The following is a 22,842-nucleotide window of genomic DNA, read 5'->3' on the forward strand; positions in this document are numbered from 1 at the left end:
GCAGTACATAGAGGGCACAGTGAGGATGGTCTGTGAAGGTGAGATTAGAGCTTCAGTGGCCTCGGACCAGCTGCCAGGAGGGAAAAAACCCTCTAATTCACTTATGTATCAGTAAAAGTCCAGGAATGTTTCACCCACCACCCAACACCTAAAATTTATAACTGCAGCAAAAATTTTTATTGTGCTGACCCAATTAATTCTCATTGACTTTGTCCCCAGTCAGACCAACATATATTACTGTAATATGTAAGAGTAGCCGCACATTTGAAAACTTTAAAAACGTTATACTACATGTGCCCCCTGAAATTCATTATAATATGCACTGTGCTCTTTACAATCTGTTATAAATACACTTGCATAACTTTTTGCATCAACAGTGATGTATATCACTGGCACAAAGCTGCAATATCCAAGAAAAAAAAATGTAACGGGGGTGGTGCTGTAAGTGCTGTTAAAGGGGAACTCCGGTGGGGAAATTTTTTTTTTTCAAATGAACTGGTGCAAGAAAGTTAAACAGATTTGTAAATAACTTCTATTAAAAAATCTTAATCCTTCTAGTACTTATCAGCTGCTGTATGCTGCAGATATACTACATAGAAATTTGAGAAGTTCTTTTGTGCTCTCTAGTGACACCTCTGTCCGTGTCAGGAACTCTCTAGAGCAGGAGAGGTTTTCTATGGGGATATGAATCTAATCTGGACAGTTCCTGACTGACAGGGGTGTCAACATAGAGCACTGTTGTCAGACGGAAAATAACTTCACAAATTTCTGTTTTATACAGCAGCTAATAAGTACTGTAAGGATTAAGAATTTATTTAATAGAAGTAATTGTGGGGGGGGGGGGGACACCAATAAAAATGCAAATTTTGTCGCATGGCTTTTTTGGCCAAAAAACACTGCGGCCAGATGTTAGCTGTAAATCATTGATGAGAAATCGCTAAATTTCCTTGGCGGTTTTGCAAAGCATGAGCCTATGGCTTTTTTCCCCTGAAATCATGGCGTTTTTCTCACAACAACATGTGGGTTTTTAACTTTGGCATTTTTGCAGGCTGTTTTTATTCTTTTTTGGACTTTAGCAATCCAAAAAGTGGAGATACCTTTTTTTTAATATAATTTAAAAAGTATACAGTAGTGATGGAAAAAATTGTATTGAACAAAATTTATCTTTAAAAATGTATAAAAATTTTGTTCAAATAAACAGGAATCAATTTATGTGGGTGGGCAGGGAACTAAAAATGTAGCTGACAATTTTAAAAATGTAGTGTTTTTTTTTTCCCACTTTTTTTTAGGTAGTACTACTACTCCCAGCATGACACACTGTTCATGATGGGAGTAGTAGTACCTGTACTAATTGACAGATCACCTGTGTCACTTCTATATTTTAATTTTGGTACCCAACAAATTTTGAAAAAAAAAAAACGCCAAAGGGACCAAAAATGCAATTTCCACTCAAATGCAAAAACACCAGAAAAAAGTCACACAAAAAAAATGCAGGAAAAAAATACAGTGGAAACTTAGCCTCAGGCACCAGTTGATTTGAAAAAGGAGATTTTTCTGCTTACTGTAAAATCTCTTTCTCGAAGGATCCATTGGGGGACCCAGACCATGGGTGTATGCTGCAGTCAGTAGGAGGCTTGACACTATGGCAACAAGAAAAGTCTGCTCCTCCCAGCAGGATATACCCGCCTCCAGGCCACTGAGCTAATCAGTTTTAGTCCCAGAGCAATAGGAGAAGACAGACAGGTCAAGAGAAAACCACAAACTGTCCGAGCAAACAGAAGAAAAGGCAACTGAACACACGTTCAGACGGATAACTGAAATAGGAACACCAGAAAAAACGGTGGGAGCTGTGTGCCCCCCCCCCCCCCCCCCAATGGATCCTTCGAGAAAGATTTTACGGTAAGCATAAAAATCTCCTTTTCGCTATCGGCTCCATTGGGGGACACAGACCATGGGACGTACCAAAGCCGTCCCTTGGGTGGGTAAGGAATTAGACAGGTAGACGGTTGGACCACCGCCGCCTGCAACGTCTTACGGCCCAGAGTAGAATCAGCTGATGCGAAGGTATGAATCTGGTAGTACCTTGAGAAAGTGTGCAAAGACGACCACAAGGACGCCTTACAGAACTGCAAGGCCATAGCGGAAGGCCCAGGATGCCCCAAAAAACGGGTGGAATGAGCCAAAACCCTGAAGGGTGGGATCTTCCCCTTGCAGCGGTAAACTCCTGAAATAGCAGACCAGATCAACCGAAAAATGGTGGCCGTAGAAGCAGGTTGTCCTGTACGATGACCTTCCGGAAAAACAAAAAAGGGAGTCACACTGCCGAAAGGAAAGAGTGACCGAGAGATGAGACCGAACAGCCCTCACCACAACCAGGTTGTGGAACAAACGCTTCCAGGGATGAGAAGGGGACGGACAAAAGGACGGTAGGATGATGTCCTCCTTGAGATGAAAACATCAAAACAATCTCGGGTAAGAAGGACGGACCTGGACGGAAAACAACTTGTCCTGGTATACAACCAGGAAGATAGAACATCAGGAGAGAGCTACCAGCTCTGACACCCACCTAACAGAGGTAAGAGCAATAAGGAACGCCACCTTCCGGGGAAGGGGGCAAAGAGAAATGTCCCCGAGAGGTTCAAAAGGGGCGCCTTGCAGGGCACCTAAAACCAAGTGTAAGTCCCAAGGGAAAGAAGGGGACTGATAAGGAGGACAGCTTGTGCCACTCCCTGAACCAGGTTCGGACATGATAATTGAACGCCAGAGGACGTAGAAAAAGAATGGAAAGGGCCGAATCTTTGACCCTTAAGGGAGCTAAAAGTCAACCCTTGGGCCAGCCCCGACTGGAAAGGGAAAGGGGTCGGGAAAGGAAAACCACGACCGGAGAAAAAGGCTGAGTTTCACACCAACAAAAATAAGACCGCCAGTTATGGTGGTAAATCTTGCCGAGGAAGGCTTGTGAGCGCTCAGCATAGTGCTGGCTCAACTGCCACACCATCAAAAGCAGAGATGGTAAATAGGGGTGGCACAGGAGACCTGAGATAGGAGGTCTGGACGATAGGGAAGGCGCAACGTTAAGTCGTTCAGGAGCCCGACCATGATGACATACCACGCCTGCTGGGGCCAGGCTGGGCCACGAGAATGGCGGTAACGCCCTACTGTGAGTTTCCTCAGGACCCCGAAAAGAGAGGAAGGGGAGCAAACAGATAAGGTAGGGCAAAGCCCGACCAAGAGAGAGGAACGCTTTGGTTGTGGTGGGACGAGCAGAGGTCCATGCCTGGAGCACCCTAGGGGATGTGGGGACCACTCGCCTTGGACGACTGAGGAGCGGCGGAGAAGACCACATCCCAGAGATGCCCGGAATGAAGATAGCTGAGATGGCCAGAAACCTGAGTTCCGCCCGGAAGGGAATTTCCCAAAAAGCAAGCAAAGAAAGAATTGCCCTAGGCCTCAACATGTTGAAGGGGAAATGGGCTTCTCGGGGGACCAAGGCCCCAGACTGGCCGGTCCCTGAAAACACCTCCCCAGTCCGACAGACTGGCAGGGAGGGGCAGGAAGGAGTGCCCCTGAAAAAAGGGGGGGGGGAAACAAAGCCACTATAGAAGGGACCGACAAGACTGTCAAGAGAGAACGATCTTATGGTCGAGAGACAATGGAGACCTGTCCCACCGGAAGAGAATCGCCAGTTGAAGAGGTCTGTGATGGAACTGGGAAAATGGCACGGCCTCCACGGCCGCCACCAACCGACCCAGGACATCCATGCAAAAGCGAATGGAAACTGGAGCAGGGCACTGAAGTCATCGGACTCTAGATAATAGTCAGCCGATTGTTCGGCGGAGTCTAAAGCGGGCAGAGGCTGCGTCGAACTGGAGCCCCAGGAGAGCGGTTGGACTTGTCCCGATTGACCATCCAACCAAAGTGAGAAAAGGTCTGGAGGTTGAGACTAAGACTCTCCAGGATCTGGGCCATGGCTGGAGCTCTGATCAGGAGGTTGTCCAAGTAAGGAATCACGGAAACAACTGTTGTCCATAAAAGGGCTATCACAGACGCCAGGGCTTTGGTAAGGGTCCGTGGAGAAGTGGGCAGACCGAAATGGAGAGCCACAATAGAGAATGACCGTCTGGAACTGCAAAGCGGAGGTACCGCTTATGATCGGGAAACAATGAGATGTGGAGGCCACCGAGGAACGAAAACTCCCCTTGAACCATGGACCCCAGCACCGAACGGAGAGGTTCCATTCGGGATGGGAAAGCAGAGGAAGCTGGCTACTCGAGAACAAAGATTGGGCAAACAGAAATGCCTTTCTTGAGGACCACAAAGAGGTTGGAATAAACCTCAAAAATGTTCCCCTGAAGGAACCGGGACAATTACTCCATGGATAAAAAGGAGCTGGAGCGCGCCCCGAACTGCCATCGCTAGAGAGGGGAACCAGAGGGTCCGGGAAAGAAAAAGGCAATCCGATGGAAGGGAAGCAAATTCGATCCTGTATCAGTTTACTCATCCCGTCTACCTCCCTGACCCAGGAATCCTGAATGTGCATGGTCCAGGCATCCCGGAAGAGTAAGACGACCAACACCAGAGAAAAGTCGGCGGGTGGGGGCGACCCTTCAGGCCGAGGTAGGCTTGCGGGTGCCTGATGGGGCCGCAAAACGTCCGGAACGAATAACCGACCTCTGGGAGGGATGGGTCTGGAAGGAGGGAGCCCTCTTCCCGTGAAGGCACCTGGCTTGACCCTTTGGTACCAAAGGTCCGCAGAACCGGAAGGCGGAGGACTTCTGACGGAAAGCGGTTCTGTGAGCCTCATTCAGAGGTAATAAAGAACTCTTTTCTGCCCATCGCCTCACTTCCTGAAGGTGGTGTCCGCATTCCAGGCTTTAAGCCACATGGAGCGACGGTGGCTACCAGGTAGCTTGTGGCAAAGGCAGCACAGTGGCTGCGCATGGAAGCAGAACACAGAAAATCTCCAGCTGAGGAGCATCGGAGAGCTAGATTAAATAAATCCTATGGAGGGATCTTGAAGACTACCCTGGCGGAGTTGGGAGACCATACTGAAAGGGCTTTTGACACCCAGGCAGAAGCAAAAGCAGGAAGAACCTGCTGTCTCAAAGTCAAAGTTTGCCAAAGTCTCCACCTTCTTGTCCGCTGGATCCTTGAAGGAAGCCGCATCAGCCAATAGCAGGGTAGGCACCTTAGAGAGGTGGGAGACCGGTGGATCCAGAGTTGGAGAGGAGGTCCACAGAGCAATAAGGTCCTTGGCGAAGGGATACCGCGCTTGAACCTTCTTCGTTTCCTGAAACTTCTTGTCAGGGCGCCTCCAGGCAGATACCAGCAGGGCCTAAAATTCAGCGTGAGAGCTGAAAGTCTTTGGTGCCGGTCGGGCACGAAGAAAGGAGACTTCTGGAGCCACGTCCGAAGTTCCTGGGTCCTTTAGATGGAAGGTGTGTCTCATGGCTGAAACCAATGAATTAAACACATCAGGCATATCCGTGCGGTCCTCTGAGTCGGAGGCCGAATCAGAAACCTCATCCACAAGTTCTCCAGGTAAATGGGAACGAGGTGAGGCAGCCCTGGAAGAGGTCGGGCATAAGGAAAGGAAACTTCTGGAGCCACATCCGAAGTTCCTGGGTCCTCTAGAGGAAAGGTGTCTTTTATGGGCGAAACCAATGAGTATACCATGTCCGACATATCCGTGCGATCCTCTGAATCAGAGGCCGAATCGGAACCTTCATCCACAAGTTCTCCAGGTGAATGGGAACGTGTGAGGCACTGGAAGAGGGGGGAGACTGACCTGGTACACGGATCTGGAGAGCCGGAGCGGCGACCATGGGAGCATCCTCTAGGAGAGCAACGCTTGCTACAAGCCAGAGTAACGGGGCGATGCCTGTGAGGGGAGCGCCCGTGCCTGCCAGAAGACTCGGGGGAGGAGTCAGATGAAAACACCCCTATGACTCTGCGAGAGCGTCAGTATAGGGAGAGAGCAGGACCCTCCGGAGGGCCGGTGTAGGGATGGCCTCTCCAAGGCAGTCACCACATAACGGTAGACCTGAGCCAAGTCCGATATAGACTGGGAGAGGGAGGGAACCCAGGTTGGAGGGGCGGCCGAACCCACCGGGTCTGGAAGAACAACCGGGGTAGAATAGCAGGGGGGTCTGGGGGAACAGTGGAGCAAGCAGAACCACACATTTTTGAGTTACAACTTTTACAGATGTAATGAGTGGCTAACACTTCAGATAACTGTTTAGAGGGAGGAACAGTTTTGGGCACGGACATAGTAAAAAGAAAAACTATCTCACCCAAGTCTGTGTCCCCAGGGCAGGCTGTGAGGAAAACTCTGCTCTAGGTCAGTCAGAGAGGAGGGAAATGCTGACCAATGGCAAGAGAGGGGCATGCTAGGAATAGGGGCGCCGCTCATTGGCCCCTGCCACCAAATGCGCGCACACAGCGCTTATTGGTGGCCAGTTCGCGCCATGCAGACGCTCCGGTGGCCATGGTGGGCGGAGCTAAAGCGCATCGGGCCGCCAAAGACACGGAGAAATAGTAATGGTGCCCGCTCTCTGCTCCGAGCGCACATGCAAAAGCATATGCGCTCGCGGGGAACGGAGTGGGCGACGACGCCGCTGGCAGCCGCCGCTGCTGAAAGTGAAAGTAAGACTCGCGCAATGTGCGCCCGCAGAGAATATAGTTACGGCGCGGCTGCCGAAGGGAGCCGCATTAGTAACAGTGGCCCACACTCAAGGGAGTAATAAACTGTGCCCCACACATAAGTGGCCAGTGAGATGAACTGTGCCCCACACCTTCCACTGCTCACCCCAGTAATAAAGATAACCCCTGTCCAGCCAACCCCTCAGTAAAAGCTCAGTGTCTGCTCATAGCCGAATCTGCAGATTATTTTCCACACTGTGAGATATTCTGCAGATGCGCTACAAGTTACCCTACACTTTATACTGGTTTTGGCCTTTAAAAACTATTAAAACCAGTGGTATCTATATGGAGTATGGGATTCCCATAGCATACATAAAAGAAACGTTTTGATTCAAACTGGAAATTGTCCTTTTTTTTTTTTTTTTTTTTTTTCAGGGGCCTTATAGTAGCCATGTGATCTACCTTTTATGCATCAAACTATACAACTGCATATGTGGTGACAAGGTGCAGGATGTTGCCCTGCCTGGTAAATGTTGCCTCAGGCACTTTTACTCCAGGGTATATTGTGTTATATTACTTTTTGATTCAAGTTTATGTAAATGTTTCAGTGTTACTGTATATTTAAGGGGAGTAAAAAATGTGATCCTGATGCCCCTTAGGCTAATCCTTATGTAGTGCAGGGGGGAGGAGTTAGTCAGTGTTAGTTCTAGGAGCTGAGGTACAGTGTTGAGAAGAGTTAGAAGTCTGTGATAACCTGAAGGAGACCTGATGAGTAGTAGTTTGTCTGCAGTCTCTGATAACAAGAGACAGAAAGCCTTTGGCAACTCTTGGTCCCATAGTCTACAGTCCTTGTCTGGCGGTAAGTGAAAGCTCTGGGGAGACTACAACAGTCACTCTTAAGTCAGCGTGGGTGGCCTCAATCTAGAGTCCCTAGCGGCTATCATTCAGTCAAGTGAAAGCTACTACAAGTTCCAGCAAGGAAACCGGCTCTACAGGGTTACTCTGCACTTCCCCAGCTCTGATCTGTACTATAAAGGATATTACATCACTCCTGCCTCAGTAAGTTTTCCGTAACCCTGCATCTGCGGTCATTGTCCCCAGCGCCTACCCCAGGAGAACTGCCTAAACCTTGGAGGGTGGTGGTTAACGCTACCCTGGCGTCACAAAATGTGCATTACCCCACTAGAACACCACAAATATGTTGACCTCAGTGAAAAAAAAAATGGTTGCTCTGTAGACTTGTGGCCACATATATTTTATTCTTTTCTTTTCAGGAAACAAGGAAGAAGTTCACTTTCCAGACAGACGTCTGGTTTACTAATTGGAAAAGGTAATGTCTGTTAGAACACAATGCACTGTAGGTCCTTTTAAAGCTTACCTCTGATGATGGTCCTGATGGCAAAATATCAGTTTAAATTTCACAGCAACTTTAGAGCCCAAAACTTGCCTTGTGACTGTCGCCATCAAGAGACCGCTTTGCCTGAAGTTTCGCACACTTGCATGGGATTTCAGACAAATACTCAATATAGTTTTGGGCTCAGAAGTGGCAGTGAAATTTTAAAAGGATATTCTGCTGCCCGGACCAGGTACACTTTAACTTTTAATAGGGTTTACCAAGTTAAATACCCCTATCTATGGCCTCAACATTCATTCTCTATGGAGCTGCCGGAAATGGAATACAGCACTCATTTAACTCCAGCGGCTCCTGTAGAGAATGAATGGAGCATACGTGACTTGACACTCTATTTAAACTCCCCCACTGACATTATTGTGGATTCCACAGTCAGACCCATTACGTTTTAACACATCTCCTCTGATGGGGGAAAAGTGATAGTTAAAATGGTATACCATTTTAAATCAGACACAGAGATGAACACAAAGGGAGGCTCATGACTCCAGAATCTAACTAAAAAGCCATTGGTTGTTTGGAGAAATACATCAGGGTTGTTGGTTTTTACACTACATTGAATGGCATAGCCATATCTGCTTACTTTACACTAGAATCTTATTCCCAAATGTTTTGCATTAAGGTGATGCCCATTTTATTATTCACACCTCTTTCCCAATAAGCCTTGCCCCTTTTGGACAAGGTAAAAGTCTATAAAATACATAAATGTTGCAGAAGTCATATTTTTTTTCTTTTAGCAAATTATGCCAAAATTTGGCGCATAGTAAATCTGCCTCACAGATTTTGATATCTTGCAGTGCACACAGATACTTTTGTTCCCCGTACGACTTTTTCTTCCGTCTGCAAGCAACTGGTAACCTCTGAGACTGAAATTTTGGGCAAGGATGACCAGTCTCCAGGCTTAGTTCTTCAAATGCTCATTGGCCTTCATGACATCTTAACCTCAAGCAATGATGTTATACAAGTGTATGAACAATTTGGTGAGCAAATGCCAGGCCACAGAGCCATTCATGCTGACTGATTTTTTTTTTTTCATAGTTCTGATCCTTAGAAAGTCTCCCTTTCTAGACTTAATTTGTATACACTGTATCTGCATAGGATATAAAGGGAAGATCTTATATTTAAAAGGTACAACCTTTTATATTTCAATTGTCTATTCTCATACAAGTAACTAGGTAGAGAGACTGTAGGATAGCACCTTGTGTATTACCCTGGCATTCAATGCCCCCTCTCAGGGGTCCACACAGATAAAAGCCTCTATAAAATGGCCGCTAACCTTGTACCTGAAAAACTAGCCTATGATCTTATGACCCTTATTAATAGGGTATCAAATGCTGGGGCCGGGGCAAATTGTCCTGTAGAATGTGGTAGGGAGGTGAAGAGAGAACCCTTCTGATATCAGAGATGCTTATCTCAATGAAAATGAATTCCAAGTCAGGAGTAGTGTTCTCAATCAAAGTGGACTTTTTAATGTAAATCCAGTTATGCTCTCTAAGTGTACTGAACCGCTGTGATTTATCTGTAAGGATACTCTCGCTGGAGATCACACTAACACAATTAAAATCAGAGTTGTGGCATTGAGACATGTCACATATGATGTGCGTCCTACATATTGTAACCCACATGAACACTCCAGTAAACATATCTGCAATTGACAAAAGATTTGTTGGGGAACAGTTCTTTGTTAGTACTGGAGGTGAACTGCTTTACTCTATTATTATTATTATTATTATTATTATTATTAATAACACAGATTTTTTTTTTAAAGTGTAGTTTTCTGTCTTTTTGACCTTAAATTTGCTTGTGGCCACAATATTTATAATCATACAAAATGTGAAATGAGGCGGAGCTTTGAAGAGAGGTCAAAAATAGGGGTCCTAATGAGAGCAAACTCGGGGAACAGACGGAGGGAACGGGGTAGCGCTGTGCCCATGGCCCTAACTAATTGTTTTCTGCACAGGGTGCCTCCAGCTGTTTCAACACTACAACTCCCAGCTTGCCCTGACAGCCAATAGATGTCAGGACAAGCTGGGAGTTGTAGTGGTGAAACAGCTGGAGACACCCTATATCGATGAACAAAGGGCGGAAGTTGCCCTCCCCAGCAGGCATCAGTGACGTGGTACCTGCTGGGGAAGTCTGCCTGGTAGTGAGCACACTACTAGGCAGACAAAAAGTCATTTTTAACATAGTAAAAAAAAAATTAAAAGCAGGGAGGGGGTTAGGGATAGATGGGTAATAGGCAGGGATAGAAAAAAAGGATGGTTGGAGCTACCCTCTGAGAATTTATTTTTTCTTTTTTTATAGAGGGGTGGGGGTGGAAATTTACGCCTCCTTTGCCATTTGACGAGCACTATCGAACGTTCCAAATATTACCTTTAAAAACAATCACATGCTAAGTACCCTTAAAGGGTCACTCTCATTAAAACAAATTTTTGCTATTGCACTCCTTATGGTAAATGAAAAATATTTCTAATATACTTTTCTTAAAAAAATGAAGTTTTCTATGTTTTATTTGTGCTTAAAAAAGCTCAAGAGCACATTTTCCCCCAACTCATACACAGACTTTGGACCAAAGTCCAAACACAGAAAGTGCCGCCTGGAGTGCTGAGGGGGGGGGGGGGGTGTCCAGCCTCATCCAATCATAGCTCCTCTCACACATAACTGCCATATGCTGTTGGTTGGACCCCCCCAGCACTCCAGGCGGCACTTCCTGTGTTTGGACTTTGGTCCAAAGTCTGTGTATGAGTTGGGGGGAAATGTGCTCTTGAGCTTTTTTAAGCACAAATAAAACATAGAAAACTTCATTTTTTTATTAAAGTATATTAGAAATATTTTTCATTTTCATTTACCATAAGGAGTGCAATAGCAAAAAAAATTTTAATGAGTGCCCATTTAAATGTTGCCAATTCAATTGATACTATAGTATACTTTACTGTAGGATACTATAGTAAAGATAATTTTGTTATCAAGAATAAAAGTATTGGGGAAATAGTTTGCAGCAGAGATGGCAACCTCTCTAAAAAATGGCAAAGGTGGGTTGAAAGAGTTAGGAGATAATCTAGTATAAAGGATAAAATATATTGCAGGTTACATTGAAAAAATGGGAATGTTGGTTTGACAGGAGAGAATTATTTCTAAATTATTTATTTTTCACATTTGTGGTGTTTCTCTTCTGTATTTTTATATCTAGGTTTGGGGAGGGGGGAGGGAAGAGAGATGAAAACTGGAATTAATAATATAAAATGAGGCAACTACATTATCAACTATTATCAATATTTATTAATAATTTTGAAAAAGGTCTCCATATTAGGATATTGGTCTTCTTGTTGACGACACAAAGTTTTGTAATAGGGTTGATGTTCCTGGAGGCAAATGATTTGGAAAAACTAGAAAAATAGTCAGAACTCTGGACACTGACACTTAATGGAAATAAGTACGATAATGCACTTTGGATGAGCAGAGCAGAATACAAATGTGATGTAGCCCTTACCTCAGTATCTGAGGAAAGGAATTTATAGGTAATAATTTCTGAAGACTTAAAGGTATGCAAACAATGTAATGGAGCAGCAGGAAATGCTAGTTGAATGCTTTGATGTATAGGGAGAGGTACTAGCAGTAGAAAGAGGGAAGTGCTGATGCCTCTGTATATGGCACTAGTGAGGCCTCACTTGGAGTATTGTGCGCAGTACTGGAGGCAGTTTCTCCAGAAAGATGTAGATACATTGGAAAGAGTCTAAAAAGCTACTAAACTAGTCCATGAACTGCGGGATAAAACTTACAAGGAAAGGTTAAAGAACCTTGACATGTATAGATTTGAAGAAGGACAAGACAGAGGGGATATGATAGAAACTTTTATATAAATTAGGAAAATCAACACAGTAAAAATGGAGAGTATATTTAATAGAAGAAAAACTCACAAGAGGACATGGTATTAAATTAGAGGGGTAAAGTTTAGAGAGTAGTGGATGCATGGAATAGCCTTCCTGCAGAAGTGGCAGCTGCAAATACAGTGAAGGATGTTTTAAGCATGCATGGGATAGGCATAAGGCTATCCTCCATATAAGATAGGGCAAGGGACAATTGATAGTATTTCGTATATTGGGCAGACTAGTTGGGCTGAATGTTTACTATCTGTAATTATTTTTATTTTTATTTTTATTTTTTTTACGTAGTAAACAAAATCTGGCATCAATTTTCCAACTGGTCCCTATATATATAATTTCTTTTTTTTAAGATATCCTCCAGGCCCCTTTTTAAACGCTTAAAGATTAACTTACCATCACAACTTCATGTGTCACTGCTGTAACAGAAAAGACTTCAATATCCTCACAGATGGGGACTCTTTCCTCTAGAAGTAGAGGATATGTACGTAGAAAGGAGCATGTAGCTAAAAAATTGTAATATAGGTTTAGGCTCCAGACTCCTGGGTTGATAAGGTAAACCGGCTAATAGAAACTAATAGAAATACTACATTAAAAGATAGAAAACTAATGTAAAAGGGGCATCTTGAAATTTGGCCAGATGAGTCCTCTTGTAGCCTATTTCTCTGTATTAAAGAACCTTGAAGGATGTTTTTTTATTTAATTAATTTATATTTTTATCAAAATGGATTCCCTTTAAAAACGTAAGATATAAAATGTGTTAAAATTTCCACAATCTAGATTTGACATCCTTACAGTACCATGCTGGGATCCACTGGGAACAAAATTACAAAAGGCTATTGCAGTTCGCTGGGATAAAAGCCTGTTGTTGATTGGTATTGGATTGTAAAATGAATGTTGCCTGCTTTCATTGTTTTTTAAATCTCTGCCCTCCTCATCTCCTTTGTGTGTGTGTTATTGTGTATTCCTAGTGATGGCTGGTTTCACCTTCATCATGAAGTATGCTAATGTTTCTTCCTTGTATTCAAGATCTTGATGACGTGAGCATTCAGCGACATCTGATAACTGTCTCATCTGCCTTTAACCACCTGGGCTTCTCTGTCCGGTTGATTGATGACTTACTCGGTGCTCCGGACACCCAGGCAGCGCACCCTAAACAGCACCTAGTTTCTGAAGTGAAGAAACTGGGGGGCAGCTTGGCATTTCTCCTACACGTACGTCTCAACCATCCCCCCCCCCCCCCACCACCACCTTTTGTTGTTTTTTTTTTTGTTTTTTTACACAGTATTGAGTCACATCTCTGGGCAAAGTATTTTTGGTTTCCATGGCTCTGAAAGGAGTTGTGTGGCGGCCAGCAATAAAACAACAAAAAGCACATTTTAAGAGAAGAACTCATAAATTTGACATGCTGTGAATAAGAAAGAAGATGGCAATGTTTAGTCTCAACAAGCTTCAGGATGGAATAAAGGCAACACTTTTTTTCACATCGCATACCTCAGTTAAAAATGTGCTCATGCTAATTTTGCTAGTTTCTGTTTAATATATCTTGTATACATATTATTTTTCTCGTTTGCTATGTCTTCATAGTACGATTTTTGACACAAATCAGTCCTTATTTTGAGCTTTGTATAAATTTTGTAGTCTGTCGGCTGCAGATGTCTTGTTTCATGCCAGCTATCCTCTTCTTTACACAGCGCTGTGAATGTGACATTACATCAATGTTGAAAAACTCCAAGGAACAGATTAACCAATCTGTATCAGTCATTGCCGGTTTGCTCGGCCAGATCTCAATCACCAGGCAACCCAACATCAGTCAGAGCTCGGATGAAAAATGTGGCCTGGAGCAGGCAGAGGTACTGTAATACACACCCATAAATCACAGATAAATTTGGTGTACACAGAAAATTATGCATATTAATTTCTATGGCTATTTAAGGATTCCTTTTACTATGGAGCATTGTTTATTTTCTACACGGTACTATGTAAGATTTCCATTATATAAATACTGTATACAACTTTAAGCACAACATTTCTTGTCAGTAAAACTTGTATAACTTTTAAGCCAAAGCCAGGAATGAATCCTAAAGTTTTTAGTATTTGACAGCTGTTCTATAGAGGCCTTTTCCCTCCTATTATAGCAGAAGCCCCCTCCCACTTGGTTCTGTTCACTTGGTTTACCATAAAACTATGATATATGCACAACTTAAAAGAACTGTGACTGTGGATTACATCTTTCCTATGACTGACTGCATTTTGTATGTCCAAAGCTGGCCTAAAGTAAAGACTTTACATCAGCACTGGAGTCAAAAGTCTAGCACTTAGCCAACCTAAACAAGTAGTTCTTGGCTATAGGTCCTTGACCATATCTATGTATATCAGACTAGATGTCCAAACTCATTTTTAGACTATGGTCAAGTGTATACATTGAGAGTACTTGATAGCAAAATCAGTGGGCCGGCCCCATAAGGTGTGGTATTTTGCTAGTTTTGTGTTTAGTTCCCCCTCTATGGTCTGTCCATTGCCCTTGGATCAGTTGACTAACTCCCTGCTTACAGTTATGTTCCTTCTGGTCCCATGTTCTTTGCTACTAGAAGGGGAAATCCTTTTCTGGGCCCCCTTTTTAAACTGCTACGTCACTTTTATCCAAGGGTCCTATAGCAGCTGCTTAGTAGGTCTGTGGTATGTTTACTCTTAGCTAGGGCTAGTGCAATAGATAATTTTTTTCAGACATCTATTCAGGGTATTTCTCGCATCAAAGTGCAACCGGTGATGTGTGACATATCGGTCCCTTTCATGTGAATGGAGTTGAGCTGTTATAATACACAGAACCTGTAGACAGGTGTGGTGCTGTTTTTGTAAGAAAACTGCCATTCCCCGTATCCTAAATAAGCATATTGGGTAAATGTTTTTGTACTGAGCTTATCGTTTACAGAAGGAGTAATATGTATATTTTTTACCAGTTCATCTCTTCTAGCATAAAGGAGAATTTCCTCAGGGGAAGTGAAAGTTCACTCTCGGAACACATGGATTTCCTAGTTGGCGAGGTACATTGTTTAGAAAGTCTATACCAGAAAGCCTGGTTGGAGAGCCATAAGGTATTAACCAAAACTATACCCTAAGTATTTGTTGTGACATGTATTAAAGTGAAAATAAGTTACATAAAATAACACTTTCTTAATTATATTAAGTTTGCCAAACTTTCAATAAGTAGTTAGTAAGCCAAGGTAAACTTTTAAAAATAGTTCAGACTAGTAGAGATTTTGTGTGTCATTGGTTAAGCTTATGAAATTCTGCAAAATTTGTCGGTATCTCCACCATTGTATCCTTGGCAACAGACTACAGATTGTAGAGTAAACATGAATTAAGTCTAAGAGAAAGTCCAAGCCAGCTCACCCCTAGATGTCCTCAGTGTCACGGACTGATGCACATCAGCAAGACTGAGAGAGAATGTCCAGCACAGGTGTCTTCCGGTAAAAGCTTGTATCATTTATTTTAAGTAGCAAAACACACAGGAATAAAATACAGAACTTGACGCGTTTCAGTCGTTTAGCACAACCTTAGTCATACATTTATATAGCCAGACTGCTGGCTTTTTATCTGCAACTATACCTCTGGGTGGAAGAAGGGAGTGTGGAGGAAATTAAATAATCAAAGATAGGACACCTATGTTAGTTTTAACCCTCAACACCCACACCTCAATTCCTACCAGTGCCGGCAAATATTCACAAAGACAAAGCACACACATACCAAATCCGTTAAATAAAATTAAGTCTGTACCTTGAATTTTAAAGCATTACTGTCATAAGCACTTTTGACATGTTGCTCAAATATGTCGAAAGTTGATTGCAAGGGGTCTCACTCCTGAGGCCTGCTACGATTGTGCCATATAAGCACGGAAAGTGGGCAGCACTGTGCTCTACTCAGCTGCTGGCTGGCAGATCCGGCCTTATCTCTGCATAGAAGTCTATGTAGAGAGAAGGTTAGATCTGGCAGTCGGCTGGGGGGTGGATCACAATGGCGCCCGCTTCTTTAGCTTATACCTCAGAAGTGAGTCTCAAGGTATTTAACTGGACTCTGAGCAGAAAGCTGTCAATTACTGTCAGGAGGATGGGAGAAGGTCATATCTTATGATTACTTATGTCATATTATATATTTATCTTTTCTCACAACTGTTTTGTTAGTTAGCGGAGGATTTAAGAAAATGTTTGCTGCCCCTTGGACAATCTCTGGAAGGTTACCTCAACAAATGCAAACAATTTTGGGTGAGATTTTATCGAATTTATGCATTCTACAGACTTGACAAATATTAAGAAAATCACTCAAACATTTGGGGCCTGAAAAGCCTTCCTAAAAGCTTTTGGGAAGACCTCCCTGATTTAGTGGCAAGGAGAGAATGTGATCCTGTGAAATCTACAGGTCTTGCATCAGGTGGTGGTGGGTGGGTGGCAGGGTGAGGGGTAATCCTCACCCCATGTTAAATCTCTCATATTGTCAATGTTTTGTATTTTACCCCACCTGTTTGTGCACCTGTAACCTTGTGTTGTAGGGAACTGGTGAGCTGCTGTACCACTAGATCCTGTCAGATGCATTGTGGGAAGAAGGGACAGAGATACTGTTAAAATACCACATGGAAGTGCTGGGCAGCAATGATGCCCTCCTTTATGGAGTAGCGCAAATGTGCTGTATGCTGTACAATAGACAAAAATTGGCTTCGGTTAACAATCCCCTGAGAATTTTTTTTTGTTTTGATGTTTTTTCCCAATTTAGATGCAATTCCAAGCTATTAAGTGTCAGAAGCAAGTTTTCACTGAGGACCTATCCCTCCATTACTTTTATAGAAGAATTGCTCACCATCTGAAAAACTTTGTCATGTGTTGGAAGGAAGTAACTGCAACAAGTATACATTACATGACAGGTTTGATATGAAGTTTCCCATTTTAATAGTGATTGTAAACTAGTCAGGTTCTTGCATTTACTAACCTGTCCCAAAACCAGTTCCTAAAGGTCAAGAATCTGGCAGAAATATTGTTTTATAGAATGTATGCTTTCTGACAAGCTGTTAGCTTTCATTGTGGATAGACTTTACTGTATAACAACCTCCTCCAAAGTTAAGGGACAGAAAAGTTTCCTTTAGACTAATAGAGGAAGATTAATCAAAACCTGTCCAGAGAAAAATTTGCTGAGTTGCCCATAGCAACCAATCAGACCAATCAGATCGCTTCTTTTATTTTTTCAGATTCCTTTTCAAAAATGGGAAAAAAAGGAATCTGGTTGCTATGGACAACTCAGCAACTTTTCCACTGGACGGGTTTTGATCTCTCCCAGGATCTATGGAAAAAAAATTAACACAGCCAAAATCTTCAGCAGTGTGTACCTGTCAAGTAAAACACTGGCACAATATGTGCTAGATGCATTAAAGGAGTACTCCAGTGGAAAACTTTATTTTTATTTATTTTTATTTTTTTTACAATCAGCTGGTGCCAATATTTAAACAAATTTGTAAATTACTTCTATTTAAATATCTTAATCCTTCCAGTACTTATCAACTGCTGTATACTACAGAGTAAGTTGTATAGTTCTTTTTTGCCTGACATAACACTTTAAAAAGATTACTCAATTGCTTCTATTTATTAATCTTAATCCTTCCAGTACTTAGCTGCTGTACGCTTCACAGGAAGTTGTATAGTTATTTTCTGTCTGACCACAGAGCTCTCTGCTGACACCTCTGTCCGTGTCATGAACTGTCAAAAGTAGAAGCAAATCACCATAGCAAACCTCTCCTGCTCTGGACAGTTCCTGACATGGACAGAGGTGTCAGCAGATAGCACTGTGGTCATACAGAAAATAACTATACAACTTCATGTGAAGCGTACAGCAGCTAAGTACTGGAAGGATTAAGATTAATAAATAGAAGCGATTGACTAATCTTTTTAAAGTGCTGATATGTCACAGTCCATAGTCTATAAAATGGAGCCTGCAAACAGTCACATTATCAATGAGATTGGATGATCTATGACCAGTGTGAACTTACATACGCGGTCATACACATTTTGGTCCATATTGGCTGTTTAATCCATTATCAGACGATTGTTCAATGGCTAACCATCAATTTTAGTTTTATGTGTATGGCAAACTTTTTAGGCTCTTAAATCTTTGGGGGGGGAGTTTTACCAGTAGGCTCCATGTTAAATTAACCAGTGGTGTACAAACTTTTTCTTTACAGATGGTGTTACAGACTTTTGGACAATAAAGCAGGACTTGGAGGGCTTACTCAAAAATGCTTCTCAGTCAGCCAAAGAGTTCTCCTCTTTATGCAATGAGATTGTTGTCCATCAAGAAGACTTTGGCCTGTCACCGGTGATGAAGGACATGGAGTCAGCTGTTCCTAAGCTGCATTCTTCTGCAGGAGATTTATTACGGCTAATTAAGGTGCTGGGAGGTGTGAATTGTCTTAATTCCGGGATGTTACTCTCAGCCAACAATAGGCAATTGTCTGGGGGTCCGAGAGCTGACCTCGGCATTCATATGTGGGGGAGTAGCAGAGAGCCTGTAAGAGTGACTATAGCAAAATGGAACTATGAAGCTCTTCTCAGGGAAAACTGTTCTGAGAGAAAAAGAACAGTGTAACACGAATATCTTAATCAGTCGAGAATTTGTAGACCCCTGAGAGGTAAATGTGTTAATCTGCCCCCATAACACCTTTAAACCTCATCCACTTGGACTTTTGCATTAGCAGAATAAGTTCAGCCTCTAGGTTTTTCAATGGAAATGAGACAAATTGCCATAATAATGAAGGCCTGGGGGGGGGGGGGGGGGTCTATAAAGAATGCTGAAAGTTCTTTCTCGCAAGACTTTTCAATTCCATGTAAATATTTCCTTTGTCATGTACATTATGCTTGTTAGTTGTAGCATTATAAATTAATGTATGTTGGCCTGGGATTTTTATCCATCTTTTCTCTTTACTACTTTTACTACTATTTATATAGCTTTCATGTTTTTTGCTCTCACATATCCACTATTTGATTTGTTCTATGTAATATTGTATTTATATAATAAAAATGTTGTATCACTACCATGACTGGTTGACATTCATACACTGACTTGCTCTGCTGTGAACTGGCTCATTTAGTCAGTGTTTGCAATTTATTTTACAGAACTTCTATTTGGTGACACCATAGGGTTTATAAATGTATCTAAGCCCAAGGATGTGTTTTTTTTCTTCTATTTTCATACAAATTCCATACAAAAAAGAAAGTTACAATTCCTAATACCCCAGGAATCCCCCCCCCCCCCCCACACACACACAACCTTCAGCCTGGCATTGCCTACTCTACTATTACCATACCGCAGAGAGAACAAATAAAAACCTGTTTCTAAAACAAGAAAGCACCCTATTTTTTCCATAGTGACCACCTCTCCTTTTCCTTTATTGCTTTTTTCCTGTCTCTATATAGGATTTCCTAATATTTTTTAACCCTATTAACCAGCCCTATCCATTCTTTTTCCATTGATGCACCAGGAGTATTACCATCTTTGCTAGTCTGATTATTTTCAGAAACACTTTTCCATACCCTTTTACGTTTAGTCCTAGCCCCAAAATTGCACATCTAGCTTCAAACAGCAGAGAAACCTTAAAATCATCTGTAGTTTTCTTGTACACACTCTCCAAAAATTATTTCATTCTCCCACAGTCCCACACTAAATTACATAAATCTGCTTTTTCCTTGCTGCACTTAGGGCACAAAGCATCTTTTCTTACCCCCATTTTTTTAAAGAAGTTTTGGTGTGTAGTAAATCCTGTAATTCAATTTCCAAAAGGAGACACAATGGTTCATGTTAACTAACGTCCTCTTGACATTTTTTTAAAACATCCTCCCATTCCTCCTCTGTTATTGCCCCTAGTTACTCCTCCCATTGCTCTTTACATTTTCAATTCTGGGTGTTCCCATTACCGGTCACTCCTTTTCTATATGCTATCCCTAACAAATTCTTCACCTTTTGCCCTTTTACCCCCATCAAAAATTCCACTATTCCTTGTGTTCCAATTTTCCACCTTTCATTCTCCATATCCCTCCACTATGCTTATTTAACTTGTAAATAACCAAATGTATTATCTTCCCTTAACCCAAACTCATTAGATTTGTGTCCACTCTTTCAACTTCCCTTCCTTAAATAAATGATTCACTTTATCTATACCCTTATCTCTCCAATTTATACATTTGTGATTTTACAAAATTCTTTCATTTGCAGATTACCCCATATCAACTCAAAACTCCCTTTTACCCCCAAAATTCTCCAAAATGTTTGCCACCATAAATCCAGTGCTTGTATACTCAATTATTTCCGAAACTCCTAAAATGATGCAGCACCATTGGCAAGAGTACCATTTTTACCAAGTCTATCTTATCTGCCATATATAAATCAAGTTTACTCCATATCTAGCATTAATTTAAAAACATTTTTAACGAGCAGATGTTCAACTTCTCAAATTCTTGAATATTATTTAATATTTGCACCCCTAGATATACTAAATTCTCATTTAAATGCAATATTTTAATATTTCCAATTGGTTCTTCTTTAGCTTTGCCCAACGGGAGTAATGCTGATTTCTCCCAATTTACTCTAAACCCTGATTTCTTTCCAAATTCTTTTACTTCAATAACACTACTCTTTGGGTTATGGACAAACAGTACCACATCATCCGCATATAGGGGAATTTTCCTCCTTCCCCTTAACCCCGAAACCTTCAAAACTAGCGCTTAGCTTGAAATTTCTTTTCTATGTTTTTGGAGAAGTATATCCACAAAAATATGCTGCTTCACATCTGTAGGTTTCCTTAAAGGGGTATTCCACCCCTAGACATCCTTGGGATAGGGGAGAAGATGTCTGAACGCGGCGGTCCTGCCACAGGGAACCACACATGATTTCCGTGCAGCATTCTGAGACTGAGAAGTGACGTCACTCTACGCCCCTCCATTCAGATCTATGGGGATAAGATGTCTAAGGGTGGGATACCCCTTTTAAATCTGTATATTGTTTTTATAGTGGAATTTGCATGCACAATATGACCACGAGGGCATGATGTGGATTTTTCCTCCTAGAGCATGGGAATGGCGTTAGAAAAATACCACACTGCAACTGAGATTTTCCAATGTGAAATCCACAACATGGAAAATCTCGAAGGATCTTTAAGACTATTCACAGGATCACTTTATTCCTTAGTTGATATTTTAGTCCCTTAAAACATCTCTTGTTTAACCCCTTAAGGACTTAGGACGTACCTGTACGTCCTGAGCCCACTCCCGTTGTTAAAAACGGGGTCACGCCATGACCCCGCATCACACCGCGTCGGTCACTGCTACCGATCGTTATGCCGCACGCTGTTAACCCTTCAGACGCGGCGATCAAAGTTGACCGCCGGGTCTGAAAAGTAAAGTAAACGGTTCCCGGCAGCTCAGTCGGGCTGATCGGGACATCGCGATAAAATTGCGATGTTCCGATCAGCTGGGACGCAGGCGGAGGTCTCCTTACCTGTGTCCGCAGCGTCCGATCGGGGTTTGATTGCTCCAAGCCTGAACTACAGGCTTGAGCAATCGAGCCCCTATCTCGCGGATCCGTGCAGAGCTATGGCTCTGCAGGAATCAGCATAGGAGATCAGTGTGTGCAGTGCTATAGCTCCCTATGGGAGCTATAGCACTGCAAAAAAAAGTGAAAAAAAAAAAGTTAACAAAGGTCATTTAACCCCTTCCCTAATAAAAAGTTTGAATCACCCCCCTTTTCCCATAAAAAAAACCTGTAAATAAAAATATGTGGTATCGCCGCGTGCGTAAATGTCCGAACTATAAAAATATATAATTAATTAAACCGCACGGTCAATGGCGTACGTGCAAAAAAATTCAGTCCAAAATAACTCATTAAGCGATCAAAAAGTCCGATCAATACAAAAATTGTACCGCTAAAAACGTCAGATCACGGCGCAAAAAATGAGCCCTCATACCGCCCCATACGCAGAATAAAAAAGTTATAGGGGTCAGAAAATGACAATTTTAAACGTATAAATTTCCGTGCATGTAGTTATGATTTTTTCCAGAAGTACGACAATATCCAACCTATATAAGTAGGGTATCATTTTAATCGTATGGACCTACAGAATAAAGAGTGTTTCATTTTTACTGAAAAATGTACTGCATAGATACGGAAGCCCCCAAAAGTTACAAAATGGCGTTTTTTCTTAAATTTCGTTGCACAATGATTTTTTTTCCGTTTCGCTGTAGATTTTTGGGTAAAATGACTGTCACTGCAAAGTAGAATTGGTGGCGCAAAAAATAAGCCATCATATGGATTTTTAGGTGCAAAATTGAAAGGGTTATGATTTTTTAAAGGTAAGGAGGAAAAAACGAAAGTGCAAAAACCGAAAACCCCTCAGTCCTTAAGGGGTTAAATAGGTTGTCCACCATAAGGTGATTCTAGTATGTGTCTGGCAGGCAGTAATGGACATGCTTAGGAAGGATCTGCACTTGTCTTGGGGCTAAATGGCTATGTTGTGAGATTACCATAACACTGTGGCTAGCTTTTTGTGAAATGGTATTTCCTGTTTGACTTTTTTTTTTTTTTTTACTACAAATCCCATAATTCCATTTTCTTCCCTCCCACACATCAGCCACCCCACCAATTGGAACATAAATGAGCTGCATCCATTCAAAAGACCTGTGGTTTTCAATCAGGGAGCCTACAGCTGTTGCATTAGTTGCAGTTGATCTCTCTCCCACCAAGCGATGACTCCGCCCATTGAAGCAGACAGGCTCCCTGTCATCAGCTGACTAGTGAGTCAGGTCTCTGCCACATTGCAGTCTGGGAAAAATCTGAGAAGTCATTTTGTATGCTGTTAAAAATATTGGGGTGAAAATCACA

The 22,842-nt window shown here is 42.3% G+C and overlaps 1 protein-coding gene across 3 annotated transcripts in view; it reads left to right on the top strand.

The window, feature by feature from the left end:
* Positions 1–18,885, top strand: part of LOC130344235 (kinesin-like protein KIF14) — a 122,136-nt gene extending 103,251 nt beyond the window's left edge. For 2 of the 3 annotated variants that reach the window (XM_056554409.1, XM_056554408.1), the window contains exons 23-30: positions 7,917–7,972; positions 8,848–9,030; positions 12,961–13,145; positions 13,626–13,784; positions 14,892–15,026; positions 16,113–16,193; positions 16,699–16,846; positions 18,155–18,885. In XM_056554409.1, coding sequence (XP_056410384.1) covers positions 7,917–7,972; positions 8,848–9,030; positions 12,961–13,145; positions 13,626–13,784; positions 14,892–15,026; positions 16,113–16,193; positions 16,699–16,846; positions 18,155–18,558 — 1,351 coding nt within the window. In that variant the 3' untranslated portion in view covers positions 18,559–18,885. The remainder of the gene's footprint in view (positions 1–7,916; positions 7,973–8,847; positions 9,031–12,960; positions 13,146–13,625; positions 13,785–14,891; positions 15,027–16,112; positions 16,194–16,698; positions 16,847–18,154) is intronic. The other variant, XM_056554410.1, reaches the window with a different exon arrangement.
* The last annotated feature ends 3,957 nt before the right edge of the window (positions 18,886–22,842 follow it).

This window comes from Hyla sarda, unplaced genomic scaffold, assembly GCF_029499605.1.
Source record: "Hyla sarda isolate aHylSar1 unplaced genomic scaffold, aHylSar1.hap1 scaffold_71, whole genome shotgun sequence".
Classification (NCBI taxonomy): Eukaryota; Metazoa; Chordata; class Amphibia; order Anura; family Hylidae; genus Hyla; species Hyla sarda.